Here is an 18,597-nt window from a genome sequence, read left to right as displayed (position 1 = left end):
AGAAACGCCAACTAAAGAAGTTGCCCAATATATTAGACAGGTTATGGAAGTTATAAGTAAAAGTTGAAGGTTACTGCGTTGGAGGTAACTAATGGCAATGAATTTTTTGTAGACTGCAGCACTGTGCTGTGCATTTACGAATCTACTATCTAGTAGTGCGCCCACAACCAATGTGTCATAGTGTTGTCGAGAGAGCAACGAGGAACCTGGACTCCTGGATCCTGAAGTTAGAGCATCACCTTGGAAAAACCAATTGTGAAGTTTGAGCAACATCAATTTGATAATCCAATTGTTACATGTCAAAAGACTTATTTCTGTAATTTGATAAAGGCCCCGAAACTCTTGTTAAAAGGACGGGACGTAACAAAATCAGCAAAGACAAAGAACTGAACTTTCCAGATTATCGTAGCCTATTATTTCTAATTTCAGGTAAGTTAGCCAATGTTATTGTTCAAGTCTAAGGTAATTGAAATAAGGCTAAACGTTTTAATCTACACACCAGCAGACGTGTATTAGAAACTCGATCTACATATTAATGGTGTGACATTGAGAGAATTATATTCCTTATTTGGCCTACCATTCATATAAATTTGCAGGTGTAAGCATTAATCATGTCAGAGATAAGAAGAGGTGTTCCTTGTGTATTTTTAAGATTTTTACACGAATTTGGTGACGATAATGATGGAAACTTGTATTTTTCGAGTTATATGGCTCATGAAATACAAGAGGATAAGATGAAAATCATATTTCCCTCTGGGTAATAAACTCGTGGATATGACATATAACGCCTTGTCCTTATCAACTGGAAGTTCACCCCCACATCACTCCATGTTCTTACCCTAAAGTAAAGGTAAATATTAATACTAACTTAATCTCACTCATGATGATACATGTATTTGCATCCTCTTGATGCTCCTCTTGCCAAATTACTTTCTTATGTATAACTCTTGTTGCAATTGAGGTTCCTCTTTTAAATAATTTTTCCATTTACCCTTAGTATTAGCAAGTTCTGGTATATTTTCATGCCTAAAAAACCATATTGCATTGGGGAACAAACACGAGGATACAACTTAGGTAAATTTTCGTAATAATCCCACCCAGCGCTTTTGTTATTATATGTATTTTTGTCAGGTAAAACACGTGAAAAAAAATTAATTCTTGTCAATACATTATCCTCGAAAATACGTAATAAGAGAAATAAGTTAAATTAACTTACAGTAAATAAAGATTTTTTCGGTATTATTTTACTGTATTACAGGGTAATGTAACCTAGGAAAAAAAACTAATTTTTTCTATTGAAAAAATTTCGCTCTCTTCGAAAATGTCTTCACAGTGACACAGAGAGTACCTCCTGTTACTTCGTATGTTCGTTCCTATTCTATTAAGCTCCACTCCTTTGCGCACTGATAATTTTTACCTGATTGCGCCAAAGTCATGGTTATCCTTGACCTTACTGCGCGTGCGTGAAAAAAAAAAAAAAAAAAAAAAAAACGTTTTGCGGGCTCTGTAATATGAATTGGCCCATCAGAATCTAGATACATTATAATCTCACCATTTCATTGGTCCTTGATGGAAAACGTTATTCATGCATATCCGTGAAGCTCGCTCATTTTCAAATTGCAAAACATTCCTTGTCCTCTGGTGACCGCTTGACCGTTCAATAGGTCTGTGATGACGACTGTGTACTAATTGTGAATTTACCCCACACGAGGCTATTAAACTATTTTTAACAAATAACGAAGAAACTTTAAAGTTTTTGCGTAATCACCATGTGCTTCCTTTAGAAATAACTTGCCCGAAGTGTTACAAACCGTGTTCTTTGCGATCTGGTCGTCATTATTGGCAGTGTTACGATAAATTTAGAAAACCGAAAGGACCGCATGGCCTTACCGCACAACCAGGACCCAGTGGGGCATCACAAACCATTGAGCAGGTTTCACTACTGATTTGGGGGATTCTGACTCCGAATCAGACTATTAAGGTATACCATTATAGATTTAAGGCACAGTGTGAACAAAGGGTACGGCAAAATACTCGCCCACGCAGTGAATGCGCGTAGCGTAATATTACCGCTTGCCAGAACATATGGAGGTGATGTAATATTTAATTGCGAGCGAAGCGAGCCACGGCTGAGCAAAGATCAGTGCGTGAATAATTATTGTTAGTTTATCAAGGATACGGCTGAGCAAATATCAGTTTACATTCTATAGAAAACGGGACTCAGAAGAAAGCGGGCCAATGATAGTTTTCATTAAGTGTTTTTCCTTATATTTTTTCATGAAAAAACATTTTTTTTGTTATTTTTCTTGTGGTGCTGTGTTTTGCCGTTATTCTCTTCAGCAATTCGTTATTTTTCATTACCCAACCTGATGTTCTCTAAATTACTGTTGGGTGGTGATACTTGGAAAACAATACATTTGTGGAAGTTAATAACATCAGAACACAACAAAACTACAAAAAAACAAACAAAAAAAATATTTTTTCATGAAAAAAGCGCTGGGTGGGATTATTACGAAAAATTACCACAACTTAACCGAAGGTTCCACACTTTAACTGATTTAGGAGGTTGTTCCAACCCCCTCCACAGTGTGTTGTGTGTACAACTTAACCCAAGTGTCTTACCGTATTGTTTGAAGGTATGAGTCTAAGGTTATATACTGCAGTACAATTGTCTTAGTTGTGGTAGAATTGATGAAAGCGACTATGGTATTTTCCATGGCTAAAAATTTTTATTTGAAAAATAAAAAAAAGTGCCTTGTATTTAGAAACCATAGAAAAACCATATAAAATTTCTTGTGACACTTTCAGATGTAATTTTTTTTTGCTTAACATACAGTAAGTATCCCAGTTTAGGCACTTAACAATTTATGACTACACAACAAATCTGTAGGATAATCATTTTCTATTTGTTTGGTATTTCCCTTGTCCTTTCGAGTGAATATAAATTTTTTGAAATTTTTATGGGTAAATACATCTTGCTAAAAACTACTTAATCTGACAAGATGCCACTGGCACTCACAATTAATGTCACAGGAAGTTTACGTCATATGATTCTTTAACCCTATCAAGTCTTTTATCTTTTCTTGATTGTCTTTAAACATCTCAAACATCATGCTTTTAAAATACATTTCCCTTTAACTTGTAATGATTTTCCTCTTAAATCATAGCATTAATCACCCAGATTTTGCATGCAAGTAAACTAATAAATATTTTGGGGACATTGATTGCTTATAGACTCAGTCCTCATAGATATCACCAAACCCCCTCCACCTTATTATCACCAGAGTCAACAACACTTCAATAAGGAAATTCTATTTGGAGTAAATATTCCAAGATCACTATAAATTTTGATTTTGGGTTTTAAATATGTTCCATGATAAGCCAGCACATAGATGATATACAGTATCCTTTTTATCAAATATTTACTGCCACACAGTGCCACATTATTATTATTATAATTATTTGCTAAGCTACAACCCTAGTACGATAAGCAGGATGCTATAAGCCCAGGGGCTCCAACAGGGGAAATAGCCCAGTGAGGAAAGGAAACAACGGAAAACAAAATATTTCAAGAATAGTAACATTGAAATAAATATCTCCTATATAAACTATGAAAACTTTAACAAAACAAGAAGAAGAGAAAAAAAAAAGATAGAATTGTGCATTCGAGTGTACCCTCAAGCAAGAGAATTCTAACCCAAGACAGTGGAAGACCATGGAATAGAGGCTATGGCACTACCCAAGACTAGAGAAGGCCGTTAGAATAGCTTTGTGTTCCTAATAAATGCATTCAAATGCCAGTGTCATTCCCAGAAATGAAGCAAACAGTTGCAATCATATGTGTAGTTAAGGGTTCTATACATTCTAGACCAAGTTAAAAGGAATCTCTTATACCATGAGCCCTACAAAGAATAAGGTATTGAGCCAGTCTGAAAGTGAAATAATTTTGAGATCATTTAAACATGACAAATTTTTCATTTGTATTTTTTCTAACTATAAAAATAATTTGTATGGATGGGTGATTGTTAAGCATAACACATTCCATGTGAAAATATTTCAGAATACTACAGTAAATTAAAAGTTATTTGTATTTTCCCCAAATTAACATGGTAATTTCTACAAAGTGATTTTAGTTGTCCCTCCTACTCCTTTGCTTGTGAGCTTTGGCTCCTCTGCCTTTAGAGACCATTTTTTTGGAGGAATTCCTTTGGAAGTTTATCCTCTTTCTCTCTTATTTGAGTCCAGTGGATGTTGATTCTCCTTTTGTTGGCCTTCTCGTCATGCCTTAGGTAGGTCAATTGCATCTTTAGTTCTTGGAGAGGAAGTTGCCTCACTTTTGGAAGAAGGAGGCTATAGAGCCTTGTTCCCCTTCAGGCCTCCATTTTCGTTTGGGGAAGATCTCAGAGACTGGGTGATTTTTATTGCTTTTTAGTTTAGATCTCCATTGCGGTTCATTCGATCTTGGTGTTGGTCAGTCTGGGTGGAATGGATAGTCTTTATTAACTCAAAGATGTCTGTCTTCAAATTCCTTTTTTCCCTGGAAAGCAAGCCTTCCCTCTTTTTGCTAAAGCCTCAGGTGTCATAGACCTTAAGCCTCTATGTTCTTCGCCTCTCTTCATCATCTCTGATTTCTTTTGAGTGCAGTATGGCTTTTGCATTTAACTTTTTCCCAGGTAAGGTCTTGTATGTTTTGTTTCTGGGTCTGTTGGCCAATCTGTGCGAACTCCCTTGAAGCGTGACTAAGGTCAAAGGATTGGTTACAGCTCTGTGCCAACAGATAGGGACAGAGTGATTCGCAAGAATCTTCCCCTTTTCTTCTAAGATTACTTTTATCAGGGTTCTTTGCACGTAGAGACTTGTAGTTCTTCCCTTTTATGTTGGGAGGTTATTTTTTGTGGTCGCAGAGAGATCTTATTTTCTCAGTGCCTCCAAATCTTTTTTGGGCCAGTGCAGCATATTTTGGGTCGGAGTTCATTCGGGGTCATAGCCATGCCTCTTTGGAGCTCTGCTTTTTGTCCGATCAGCGGAGATAAGCAACGTTGGCTTTGATTAGTACAGTACTGTACTTGGATGTCTGCCTGGGAACTCCAAATTCTGTAAGCATACAAATTTTCCATAGTTGTTGCAGAGGCCTTATTCCTTTATCGGAAGTTACTGTTGACTGGTTGGCCAGATCTCTCTGTATTCTAAGAATTTTTGACTGATTTGGTATTATTGACCTTGTAGACTTTTGATGGTTCTCTTTATGGAGTAAGGGGCATGGTGCTTGGTTGGATTATCTCTTTGGAGTCCCAGGCATTCTGCATTGGGTGGAAAGGATGAGGACTTATTTTTTTCTTTGTTCCAGGTTCATTCATGGAGTTTGTCCTGTCAGGCATCTGTTTCAGACTTTGATAAATCCTTTGCCAGGTCCTTGGCATTTTGAGTGGGTGAAGTCAGTTCGGGCAATTTGTCGGGCTTTCCTCTCATTTTCTGATGTCGGTTCTTCTTCTCTCCTATCCAGGATTCCCAGGATGTCATTTTTAATTCCCCTGTGCAGGATGAGGAAGGTCCCCAGGCCTTTGTCTATCCTTCTTTCTCTCTGGTGAAGGTCGTTCTCAACTAGCCGAAGGTCATAGTATTCTGTCCTCGTTCTCTTTTTGCTCCTGTGTTCCTCTGAAGAAAGGTTCACAGAACTTTTAGAATCTCTGCTCCTTCTGTCAGTTAAACCAATTCTTTTCTCACAGTACTGTATATTTAGTGATTATTTTTATGGGCTCTTCATCCATGAAGCCTGTCAGTAAGTTTTCCTTCCTGAAGTCTCCATTCAGTCAACTCTAGCCTGATGGGTTTCTTTTGGCTAAGGCTACCTGACTTGGTTGGGACTTTAAATGTGGTCTTTGACATAAGGAATTTTTGTCTTCTAGTCTTCCCTTGTCTGTATTGCAGATTTATGATTCATCTGTTTCTGTTAGATTTGTCTCCCCCTCGTATTTTGGATTATGGATCGTGGTTTGGTGGTCATACATTTGGGGAGACTTTCCTAGTTTTTATTGTCTGTCTTCAGGTCCTGGTTTGAGCATTGTCCTTTGCTTGCTCTCAAGCCCAAATTTTCTGCCATATTGGGACATTAGAGGTTCTTATGGTCCTTAGGTCTCATTCTTATGATTTGCTGGAAAATCAAGGACTAGGGCCTCTTTTGATTAAAACTTTCTTATTCCTCCAGAGGATCTCAGGTCGAGTTGCTTTGGCAAGACAAGAAATGTTGTAGTCTTACTTTCCAGTTTTCGCAGAATTGAGCTTGTTGCTTCCCCTCTTTCAGGCAAGTTTTGCTCGTGTTTAGGAATATCAAAACAATAATTGTTCTGTCACTCTATACAAACCATTGCTATTTATAGAGATATTACTTATGGCGAAGCTGAAAGACGAGTTGTAAGACTTTTAGCGAGGGATAACTATCCAACCTGCTAGTTAGCAGGAGTGGTCGGGGTTGACTAGCTACCCTGCTCACTCGCATATCTTGGCTGAGCACCCACTTTGCTTTTAGCTCGGATGGAGAATGGACATTGTCGCTCTCCTCCTCCATTGCCTTTTTTACTTGCCATTGACTTTGATTAATTTTTTTTCTTTTTCAGACAGCTTGGGATTCTTCTTTACACCTGTTCTGGACCTGAGGGCCGCATCTGTGGTACCTTTATGTCCTCCATGGAAACGGACCCGCACCACCCGTGTCCGTCTTCAAGAGGCTAGCATTGTGATCAGGACAACATCTACCCTGAGTGTCGGGAGTGGTCTGCCTTACAGTGGGAGAGGTATGGGCGTAGGTGCAAGAAGAAGTCTATGAGAGATTATTTGCCTTCAGAGTCTTCCTCAAGGTCGAAGATGCCTTGGACTTCTTCATTAACAAGCTCCTGCTAGATCGCTCTCCCTTGGGTATCGGTCGAGTAGAAGCGTAGATGATTGTTTAACTCCAAATCAACCTCAGGGTTTGAGGGACAGAACTGGTAATTTATATTTTTCCTAACAATACAAACCTGAAACTATTTATACAGAATAGCCTGTCAGCACCTGTCTCCCAAGAAATTCTGCCTGCAAGCAAGGTGGGTGCTCAGCCCAGGTGTGTGAGTGAGTGGGATAGCCGGCTACCTCCCACCCCTCCCGCTAACTACTGTTGTGGGTTGGGTAGCCATTCGTCGTTAATAGTCTTAAGGCTCGTTTTTTAAATATTTAACTTAGCCGGTGAATATATAATAGCTGCTACTCAGCGGCTCGACAGAAAACATACTCAAAAAACTAGCGAGCGATCGCTATGAAGGTTGCGGGTGTGCCCACCAGCGCCAACTACCGGCCAGATACCACTCTTGCATGTAAACAAACCCTTCAATTCTTCTCTGTCGACGTTGACGACAAGACGTATCAATACTCGCTGTAGAACCTGGAGTTTTTCTCAACATATTTGGTGAAGTACTTCATTTTGGTTTGAGCTTTCGCAGTGCAGGTGTTTTATCTTCATCTTAAATCTTGAACTCGTTTTTGGAGAGATTTAATTTTTGATGACAAGAAAGAGAGTATGGACTTTCTTTGACTTTTAAATGGCCGACCCTTCCCTTAGACGGAAGTGTGGCGGTCCTAACTTGGAAACCGAAGTTAAACAACGTTGAGCCCTTTTCAATCGTAAATAACTTTTACAGAGCTAATGATTTAAAACTTATTAAATGAAAGTAAATATTTTTTGAAAGTTTTTTTCTTTGAATAGTCTTCGCACTGTTTCAAAGATGAACTAACGTTTAGTTTATTTATGCTACGCAGTTTGCGCTCTATCGTTACGATAGAGAGAGAGAGTATCACAGTTTCACTTTGCAGAAAGAGTAAATCGTTTCTGACGTTTTGTTCGTTTTTTCTTTCAAAGCTTAAATGTTTTAAATACTATTTTAAAGGAACTTTTTAATTGAAAAACCTTTCAGTTTTTTCCTTTGGTCAAATAACCTGTTTATTGACGAAAGGTAAGTGGGCTTTTCTCTTCTGGCGAAATCAAGAGAGGGAGATAGAGACGGAGAGAGAGAGAGGAGAGAGAACGTTCCGATCTTTATTCTCGTCCCAAGCGAGTAACGTTGTTCTCGAGTCAGCTTTTTACTCTCGTCCCTAGTCTCTGTACGGGGAGAAAGGATAAAACGTTTTTAGTTTTTATTCTCGTCCCAAGGCACTGTACGGTGAGAGATTGAAAACGTAGTTTTGAATGAACTAGTGTTTAGTCTCCTTCCCAGCCACTGATCTTTTTATCTTAAGATATGTTTACTGTTTTTTTGCTTGTTTTAATGTGCTTACATTATACGACTGATTTCGCAATTATAACCTTTTGATGAGGGTAGAATTGCGTGCTTCAGGTAGAAATCAGTTTTATTCATACCTAATGTGAATTGTTAAAAAATTCGATTTCAGTGAAATAAGTGCAAAACAGAAAATCGTAGTGATAAAGTGATATTGCGCAAAGTGTTATCAGTGTTGCGAGCGAGGGTTCGTCTGTTCGTGCCTGTCGTTCGCCTAGTCCGGGACCTCTTGCAAGCTCCCAAGCCCAGGGGAGAAGTAATGTCGTACGATTTATGGGTTCGAGAGGCCTTGATCAGCGAACAGACGTTCCCTCTATGGTATCAGGTGTATCTCACCAAGATCGCCCCTACCATTAGATGAGAGACGATTTTCTCCTCGTCATCCGAAGGCTTTTCGCATAAGAAACCGTGGAACAAGGTTTCGAGGCCCTTTAAGCGAAAGTCAGTCCTTTCAGGACAGGTCCAGCGTCCTGGTTTTAACTATTAGGACAGCTCTGACGCTTTGCAGTCATCAGAAGACTGCTCGCCGCCTAAACAAAAACGTAACACAGGCTCCGAGAGTCTTTTTGTAGGCAAGGTTTTGCAGTCACAGACTTTAACCTCGTCTCTTATCGCAACCATTCCCGTTGTTCCTTAATGAGTTGTACGGCAAGACATGCAGAATAAGCTTGCCTCTCTTATGGAAGACTATTCTGCCGATAAGGTTCACGTTGATCCTAGCCGTTTATCTCATCGAGATCCTGGCCTTCAGCCGCCCAAACGAACCTTTGTGCGTCCTGTTGACGTTGGCGTAGCTAAGTCACGTCAGTCACGATATGTAGAGCCTCACTCGATGCGGTCACGTTTTGGCTTTCAGCCGCATTTGGACGTTAGGCTGCTTCCTAATGCTCCTGTTGATGTTCAGGACGTTCGCCAACCAGCGGAGTTGACTTGTTTTGACGCTGAGCGTCAACTACCGCAGTCTAGAGTTGTTTTGACTGCTCAGACTAGGCAGTCAAAACAGTCTCGAGTGGACGCCCAGCGTCCTCCCGCACCTGTTGTTGTTAACAGTTCACAGACTGTTAAGCAGTTACATGACGTTGCGTCCTGGTCCGCTACTAATGCACCAGTGCGTGTGGACTCTGCTTGTCAAGCATTGCCACCACGGCAGGTCTCTCCCTTGCTTGAGACTCGGCTATTGTCGGACAAGATTCCTTCAGATGAGGAAGTTGCTGTTCCCCCTCCTACTGATATTCTCTTGAGGACTCTGTCAGACAGAGAGGAGCCTAAAGCTGCTTAGCTCTCTATGGACTTTAAATAAATCATACTGATTTTTAAGGATCTTTGTCCGGATCTTTTTGTAACTGCTGCTCCTCGTTCGCCTAAACGTCAGAGTTTACACTAGGCCTAGCTACTTCGAAGCCGTTGTTTTTATAAGCTAGTGCTCTCTAGCTCTTCTAAGAGAGCTTTACGTTTGCTAGGCGACTGGTTTATCACCAGGAGGAGTTTGGGGGAGACAGCCTTTGCTTTCCCTACTTTTAAGCTGGCTTATAGAGCGAGAGTCTGATATGACACTCATAGACTCTCCCTGGTGCCTGGCCATGAGACGCTCCTAGATTTTATGGTCGACTTCAGAGCTAGACCATCTCCTGTTAGGAGTCTTTTTTCGAGCGTTTGAAGTTTTGCTGTACAATTATGTCATGCATAAACAAGGCTTTCAGGGATGGCTCCAATGATCTGACAGCCACGTTCTCTGCAGGAACAAGTTCCTCAGGGATGGCTCCAATGATCTGGCAGCCATGTTCACTGCAGGAGTACGTAAGAGGCAAGTGCGCTCAATGTGTTCATTGTCAAGACAAACTTCACGATGAAGTCTACCAGGCTGTCTTGACAGCATTAATGGAAGGCGGCTGGATGGTCTCTCTCGACCTTCAGGAGGCATACTTCCACATTCCTATACACCCGGATTCCCAATCGTTTCTGAGGTTTGTTTACAGGAATGTGGGGTACCAGTTTCGAGCCCTTTGCTTTGGCCTCAGTCCTGCTCCTCTCGTGTTTACAAGGCTCATGAGGAATGTGGCAAAATCCCTCCATCTATCGGGGATCCGAGCCTCCCTGTACTTGGACGACTGGCTTCTCAGAGCATCGTCCAGTCTTCGCTGTCTGCAGGATCTACATTGGACGTTGAGTCTGGCCAGGGATTTGGGACTTTTGGTCAACCTAAAAGTCCCTACTGATCCCATCCCAGATTATTCTATATTTGGGGATGGAGATTCGCAGTCCAGTTTTTTTTCGGGCTTTTCCGTCTGCCACCGATTAGAACAAGCCCTGCTCGAAGTCCAACTAATGCTGAAAAGATAACGTTTGTTCATTCAGGAGTTGGAACAGTCTCGTAGGGACTCTCTCATCCCTGGAGCAGTTTGTCTCACTAGGGAGACTACACCTTCTGCCTCTCCGGTTCCATCTAGCCTCTCACTACAGTAGAACTAGGACAAGACATTAGAGACGGTATCATTCCCAGTCTCCGAACCAGTGAAGGCATGCCCTGAATGGTGGGACAGCAATATCAGTCTGAGAGAGGGACTATCCCTAGCAGTCAAGAACCCAAACCACGCGTTGTTCTCCGACGCGTCGGTTTTGGGTTGGGGTTGCGACCCTGGACGGTCGGGAATGCTCGGGTCTGTGGACCTCAAGTCAGAAGAGCATGCACATCAACGGCAAGGAGCTATTAGCAGTACACTTGGCCTTGATAATATTAGAAAGCTCCTCCACCCATGCGCAGTCTCCCTGCCAGACGCATGCTGACTCCCACAGACACACGGAGCACTCCGTTGCCGTGCGTGAGCTACCACAAGCTGCCGTGTTTTGACACGGTGTGTCAGCCTCCGCAACACACTGTGGTTACCACCACTCGCCCGCAGCAAACTAGTCAGTCAGGAGTTGAGGCTTCCCCACACAGCTTTGGTTGTTGCCAACTCACAGACTGTCAAACAGTTACATGACGTTGCCTTCTGGTGTGCTACTAATACACCAGTGCTGTATGTCCTCACGCACCTGTTGGTGTTGACAGTTCAGTTTTTGACAGTTCACAGACTGTCAAGCAGTTTCATAATGTTGCCTTCTGGTCTGCTGCTTATGCACCAGTGAAACCCTCACTGAGATAACCTAGCTTTTCTCGGACATGGTTCCTGTAGATGAGAAAGTGCTGTTCTCCCTCCTTCTGATATTCCCTTGAGGACTCTGTCATTTGGAGAGGAGCCTTAAGCTGCTTAGCCTCCTATGGACTTTAATTAAAGCATAACATGCTTCCAGGGAGGGTAAATGGTTCCGCTTCAGTCGCTAACCCCGTCTGTTGCCACACCTGCTCCCATAGACCTTGGGCTTTGTTGCAAGACATGCAGTCCAAGCTTAGTCCTTGATAGAGGATTTTTTACGGAGAAGAACCTTCTTGCCAACAACCTTCCTACCGGTTGGTTGTACGCCCTGTTGACGCTGAGGTATCCTACTCACGTCCGCCAGTTGAGATGGTTCCTCCACCGGTGCGACCCAGTGTGGGTTGCCAGTCGCACGTTGACGTTAAGCGACTCTCGGAGGTGGTTGTGGACGTTCAGTGTGTCACTGGGAAGACGTTCAACAACCAGCGGAGGTGACTTGTTGTGACGCAGTGCGGCAACCTCAGCAACCCGATAAGGGGTTGTCTGAACAACCCAGACAGTCTAGACAGTTTCGGGTTGTCGCTGTACTTCCTCGCTTCCCCATGGTTGACAATTCACAGACTGTGCAGCAGTACCATGATCTTGTGTCCGGCTCCGTCACGCATCCACCAGTGCGACCGGATTCAGCGAGTCAGACGTTGCCCACTCCGTTGCCGTTTCCTCATCAGTTTCGGATGAGGAACCCTCTGATGAGGACATGGCTGAACAAGACGATCAACCCCCAGCCCTGCTATCCATCCAGAAGATGCTGAAGAAGGAACACGGGCCTGTCAGGCTGTGGATGAGTCTGGTTAGGACACTGTCATCCGTGGTTCAATTGGTGTCGCTTGGAAGACTACACCTCCGTCCTCTTCGGTTTCATCTAGCTCTTCACTGGAAAAGGACAAGACGCTAGAAGCGGTCTCGATCCCGGTTTCCGGAAGATAAGTCTGGTCTGACTTGATGAAAGGACTTTATCAACCTTTTATAGGGTTTTCCCTTTGACTGTTCAGACTCCCAACCACGTTCTCTTCTCAGACGCATCGGACGTAGGCTGGGGTGCGACCTTAGGCGGTAGGGAATGCTCGGGATTATGGAACTCGAGTCAAAGGACAATGCATTTCAACTGCAAGAAGCTTCTGGCAGTACGTCTGACCTGGAAAAGCTTCAGGTCTCTCCTTCAAGGCAAAGTAGTGGAGGTGAACACGGACAACTCCCTGCTTTGATGTACATCTCCTAACAAGGAGGGACCTACTCTCTGACATGGTACGAGTTCGCAAGTGACCTCCTCTCCTGTTCAACAGGTCTAGACTTTTCACTAGTAACAAGTTTCTTCCAAGGCAACTTGAATGTCTTAGCAGATTGTCTCAGTAGGAAGGGACAATAATTCCTCCATATTGAACCCTCCACAAGGATGTATGCAAGAGACTTTGGGTCACCTGGGGCCAGCCAACCATAGATCTCTTCGCAGCCTCGATGTCCAAGAGGCTCTCAATACTTTGCTCACCTATCCCGTACCCAGCAGTAGTTCTTTTAGATGCCTTTATACTAGATTGGTCTCATCTAGATCTATATGCATTCCCTCCGTTCTAGATTGTCAACAAGGTACTGCAGAAGTTCGCCTCTCACGAAGGGACAAAGTTGACACTAGTTGCTTCCCTCTGGCCCGCGAGAGAATAACTTACCGAGGTACTTCGATGGCTAGTAGACGTTCCCAGAACTCTTCCCCTAAGGGTGGACCTGCTACGTCTGCCACGCGTAAGAAGGTACTCCAAGGCCTCCACGCTCTTCGTCTCACTGCCTTCAGAGTATCGAAAGACTCTCGAGAACTAGAGGTTTTTCGAAGGAGGCAACCAGAGCGATTGCTAGAGCAAGGAGAACATCCACCCTTAGAGTCTACCAATCGAAGTGGGAAATCTTCCGAAACTGGTGCAAGTCAGTATCCGTATCCTCGACCAGTACCTCTGTAACTCATATAGCTGACTTCCTCTTATATCTGAGGAAAGAGCGATCTCTTTCAGCTCCCACTATCAAGGGTTACAGAAGCATGTTGGCATCAGTCTTCCGTCACAGAGGCTTAGATCTTTCCAACAATAAAGATCTACAGGACCTCCTTAAGTCTTTTGAGACCACGAAGGAGCGTCGTTTGGTTACACCTGGTTGGAATTTAGACGTGGTTCTAAGATTCCTTATGTTAGACAGGTTCGAACCACTTCAATCAGCCTCCCTGAAAGATCTCACCTTTAAGACTCTTTTCCTGATATGCTTAACCACAGCTAAAAGAGTCAGTGAGATTCATGCCTTCAGCAAGAACATCGGATTCTCATCCGAAACGGCTACATGTTCTACATCTTGGTTTTCTAGCCAAACACGAGCTGCCTTCTCGGCCTTGACCAATATCGTTCGATATTCCAAACTTATCGTATGGTTGGAAATGAACTAGAAAGAGTATTATGTCCTGTAAGAGCTCTTAAGTTCTATTTTAAAACCTTTACGAGGCCCGTCTGAAGCTTTATGGTGTTCAGTTAAGAATTCATCTTTGCCTATGTCAGAGAATTCTTTATCCTATTTTTATCAGACTGTTAATACGAGAAGCTCATTCCCTTCTGAATGAGGAAGACCAAGCTTGGCTGAAGGTAAGGACACACGAAGTTAGAACTGTCACAACTTCCGTGACCTTTAACCAAAATAGATCTCTGCAAAATATATTCGACGCAACCTATTGGAAAATCAAATCAGTGTTCGCGTCTTTTATCTTAAGAATGTCCAGTCTCTTTACGAGAATTGCTACACTCTGGGACCATTCGTAGCAACGAGTGCAGTAGTGGTGGGGGCTCCACCACTACAATTCCCTAATTCCAGAACCTTTTTAATCTTTCTCTTGAAATATTTTTGGGTTGTCCGGAAGGCTAAGAAGCCTTTCGCACCCTACTTGATTTGGCGGGTGGTCAAAATCATTTCTTGAGAAGCGCCTAGATTAGAGGTTTTGATGAGGACCTTTAGTATGGGTTGCAACCCTTCATACTTCAGCTCCTAGGAGTCGCTCAGCATCCTAAGAGGATCGCTAGGCTCAGTAAGGAAGACGTACTTAAAAAGGCAGAGTAATGGTTCAAGTCGACTTCCTTACCAGGTACTTATTTATTTTATGTTTGTTATTTTGAATAACTGCTAAAATGAAACTCGGGATACTTAGCTTCTAATGTTAACATGTATGCTGGTCTCCACCCACCACCCTGGGTGTGAATCAGCTACATGATCATCGGGTAAGATTAATATTGAAAAATGTTATTTTCCTTAGTAAAATAAATTTTTGAATATACTTACCCGATGATCATGAATTTAAGGACCCTCCCTTCCTCCCCATAGAGAACCAGTGGACCGAGGAGAAAATTGAGTTCTTGTTGACAAGAAGTACTTGAGTACCTGCTCACAGATGGCGCTGTTGTGTACACCCCCACCTGTATAGCGATCGCTGGCGTATCCCGACCTTAGATTTCTGTCGGGCAACAGAGTTGACAGCTACATGATCATCGGGTAAGTATATTCAAAAATTTATTTTACTAAGGAAAATAACATTTTATTATGAAAATTTCTTATTACTTCCAAATTTGTCTTTTAACTGTGTTGTTTTCTTTGTTTAGTATATACAGTTTTTTCTACAAGTTAAAGACATAATGAACAGGATGCATTTGAGAATTATTTTATCCTTGACTGACAATGTTGTGATACATGCTTAAATGAAATAATTGTAATGATAGAGCCTGAAACGTAAAAGTAAAAGTAACTAGCTTTTTGTGAGGAGAATGATCAAAGATCCTGCATGTAAAGTTACTGCATCATGAGATAGGAAATATGAGAGAATGGAGGAATTGTCTTCTAGGTGTTTTAATCTGGATATACTGTTTATTCCTTTGTCTCAAAGTCGTTAGATATATATTTTTAAAGCTTAAAACGCTTACTTCAATGTAATTATGTCAGAAGTTGGAAAATTGATACTGTATTTGTTTCATATTAACCGATTAATCATCGAGACATATTTGGTGGAGTTGCATAAAGAAATTTATTTTGCATGATTAAAACTGTATTTTATTCTTTTCTAAAGGTAGTCATATATATTTCAGGGCTACTAATTTGCTGAATAGAAGGTCATCCTTCATTTAATTTGAGAGAAATGGCTTCTGCAGATGATAGTTTTGATCAGGTAAGTTATTCTTTTGATTCTTGTAAGATAATGTGTTAACTATAAGGTACAATACATGATTGTTACTATGTTAACACATATTACCATAAACAATATACATTTGTACTGTAATCACATTAATGTTAATGTGTCCATAAAATAAACAATTCATACCATCATTGTCATTGAGTTTTTATGAAACGTTTTTATCATGGGATTAGATGTCTGGGAATTTACTCTTCAGTAATGTGTGCTCAGTCTGATTTCCAGCCGAGTTCAAGTTCTCATACCCTTTCTTTTGTTTGTTTGGCCGATGTGGTAACGTCCCTGACTGGTGAATGCCAGATTGGGGTTCGAGTCTCCCTCAATCCTTGTGAAGTAAGGATGGAGGTTTTGGGAGACCCCTCTAGGTCTATCTGCTGAGTCATCAGCAGCCATTGCCTGGTCCTCCTTGTTCTTAGCTAAAGTGGAGACGGGCTTGGGCGCTGACCATATATATGATCAGTCTCTAGGGCATTGTCCTGCTCGATAGGGCAGTGTCACTGTCCCTTGTCTCTGCCATTCATGAGTGGCCTTAAAGCCTTTAACCTGCAATTCTGTCTTCTGTACATTATAGGAAATTTCTTTACTTGAACAATCCATTTTAATCCATTTTACAGCTTCTGAACAGATTTCTCTGTTGATAGTCCCCCCACACTTTTGAACTTTTGCAGTATCCTAATAAATATTACTTTACACCATAGTTATAATGCTAATATCATTGAAGCCACCAGTTTTCCTACATCAAAATAAGAAAACAGAACAGAAAAAATCCATATCTCACCCCATCTATCTTCCCTTCCCCTGATGTATAGGTGTCTTGATAGATAGTGCTATGGGAGGAACATCAACCACAAGAATAGAGATATGAAGAACTTCAGGTAATCATCGTCAGGTGCACCTCTCCAGCTTAACTGATTTAGTACTGTACGCTGTTTTGAAAATACTATACCAATAATTTTCTACTAGAATTTGAACAGGAATACGACCTGCTGTCAGGATACAGGTCTATGTCAAATTGTTTATAAAAAAAAAACATGACAGAATGGGTTGAGTTGGTCCTACAGAAGTTGGTGATGGATCCAAGAATAAGGTACTGTAATTGGTTAGTGCCAGTAGTATAAAGGGAAGCCCCACCCTTTCATCTGTCACAGAGTGCATAGCCAGTTTGGTATCTAGCCAAATAAGTTTTAGTTTAGTACTTTAAGAGGAAGTTGATGGAGTTAAAGCACAGTTTCCCAGTTTTATGAATCTAATAAGGTTAGATTTGTTTATGTCAAAGTAATGAGCCTTTTTACTCCTTGATTAATGCGGTTGATTTTCCTGATGCTATAAGCCCAAGGGCTCCAACAGGGAAAAATAGCCCAGTGAGGAAAGGAAATAAGGAAATAAATAAACGATATCCAAAGTAATAAAAAAATTTTGACGAAAATCTAGGATGTACTGGTCCCGGATTTCACTCAAGTCTCCAGACAGCATAAGAATTAATGGGAATAAAAAAAAGACATCATACTTTAAAACAAAATTAACAAGAATAACAAAAACAATATGTACAGAAATATAAAGTGATTGATCAAACCTATAGACTATAGAAAAAAAATTAGAAAAACTGGTCAACATGGAGGAGCCAATACACTTTGCAAGGCTACAGCTATGTTTCAAATATGGTTATCCTAATAAGCTTATGCTTTTACGAGTATAAGGCCCGATTCATCCCATGATGAAATTAGTTTTGTTCCAGTATGAATATAAACCTTTGTCTTTTACATAGTCCCGCTTTGGAGGGACTATAAGTGAAACAGCATAACTCTAGAATAATATTAAGCAATTACAGTTCTAGCTGGGTCCTCTTGCCCAGTATGAAATCAAGGGGTGGTGCCAGTGCCCAGTTCATCCTTGATTTTTTACCTTTTACCCAGATCTCTGGGTATTTCATCTTTTCTTTTTGTGTAGTGAAACGTATTGTGGTCGGCATTTGGCCACTAGGCAGTCTGGCCACAGTCCCCATTCACCCCCTGGTTCCCGACCCTCGCCTGTCTCACTGGACTCTCCCGGACTCACCGTTTGCCAGCCGTGCAGCATTCGCCTGTCCAACACTCCTCTTTGACCTCTTGCCATCGAACTGCTGTTTGTGGCTCGCTGTCGCCCATCGAATCTTCGGGTTTCTTGACCTGCCATCGACGACTGGGATAATGTCACCGATTGCTAGCCCGCTGATCACCAGTTGTCGATAGCCAATCACCAATCGTCAGCTTGCCAATCACCAACTCGCTGATCGCCAATTGCTAGCTTGTGTTTCACCGATCATCGATCTCCAGCTTTCCGATCACCGATCTCCATCTCACTGATCGCCGATCTCCAGCCTGCTGATCACCAATCGTCGATCTACACCTCACCGATCGCCGATCTCCATCTCACTGATCGCCGATCTCCAGCCTGCCAATCACCAATCGTCGATCTACAGCTCACCGATCGCTGATCCCCAGCTCGCAGATCGCTGATCCCAGCTCGCCAATCGCCGATCCCCAGCTCGCTGATTGCCATTAGTCAGTTTGCCGATCGCCGATTGCTAGCTCGTCTTTCACCGATCATCGATCTCTAGTCTCGCCAATCACCAATCTCCAGCTCGCCGATTGCCAATTCACCAATCGTCAAACCATACTTCTCTTCTTCAACAAACTGATTGTCGATTGCCAGCTTGCTGAGCATTGTAGTGGTTTGAGGACCGTGGCCAGGTGTAGCACGCAGACTGCCTAGTTTCCAATTGCTGACCACACCCCAACGTTCACTATACAAAAAGATAAAATGATGGAATACTTAGAAATCTGGGCAAAAGGTAAACAGTCAAGAGGACTGGGCACTGGGCACTACCCCTCAAGGGGACACAGCTAAAACCTCA

The 18,597-nt window shown here is 42.0% G+C and overlaps 1 protein-coding gene across 2 annotated transcripts in view; it reads left to right on the top strand.

Moving 5' to 3' along the window:
* Positions 1-18,597, top strand: part of LOC137645980 (transcription initiation factor TFIID subunit 13-like) — a 30,388-nt gene that overhangs the window by 1,163 nt on the left and 10,628 nt on the right. The window contains exons 1-2 of one of the 2 annotated variants that reach the window (XM_068379084.1): positions 49-429; positions 15,601-15,680. In XM_068379084.1, the coding sequence (XP_068235185.1) occupies positions 15,651-15,680 (30 nt within the window). In that variant the 5' untranslated portion in view covers positions 49-429; positions 15,601-15,650. Of the gene's footprint in view, positions 1-48; positions 430-15,600; positions 15,681-18,597 lie in introns of those variants that run through there. The other variant, XM_068379085.1, reaches the window with a different exon arrangement.

The sequence above is a fragment of the Palaemon carinicauda genome, chromosome 8 (assembly GCF_036898095.1).
Source record: "Palaemon carinicauda isolate YSFRI2023 chromosome 8, ASM3689809v2, whole genome shotgun sequence".
Classification (NCBI taxonomy): Eukaryota; Metazoa; Arthropoda; class Malacostraca; order Decapoda; family Palaemonidae; genus Palaemon; species Palaemon carinicauda.
Note: the sequence above shows the minus strand (reverse complement) of the source record. Positions and strands in the feature narration are given on the sequence as shown.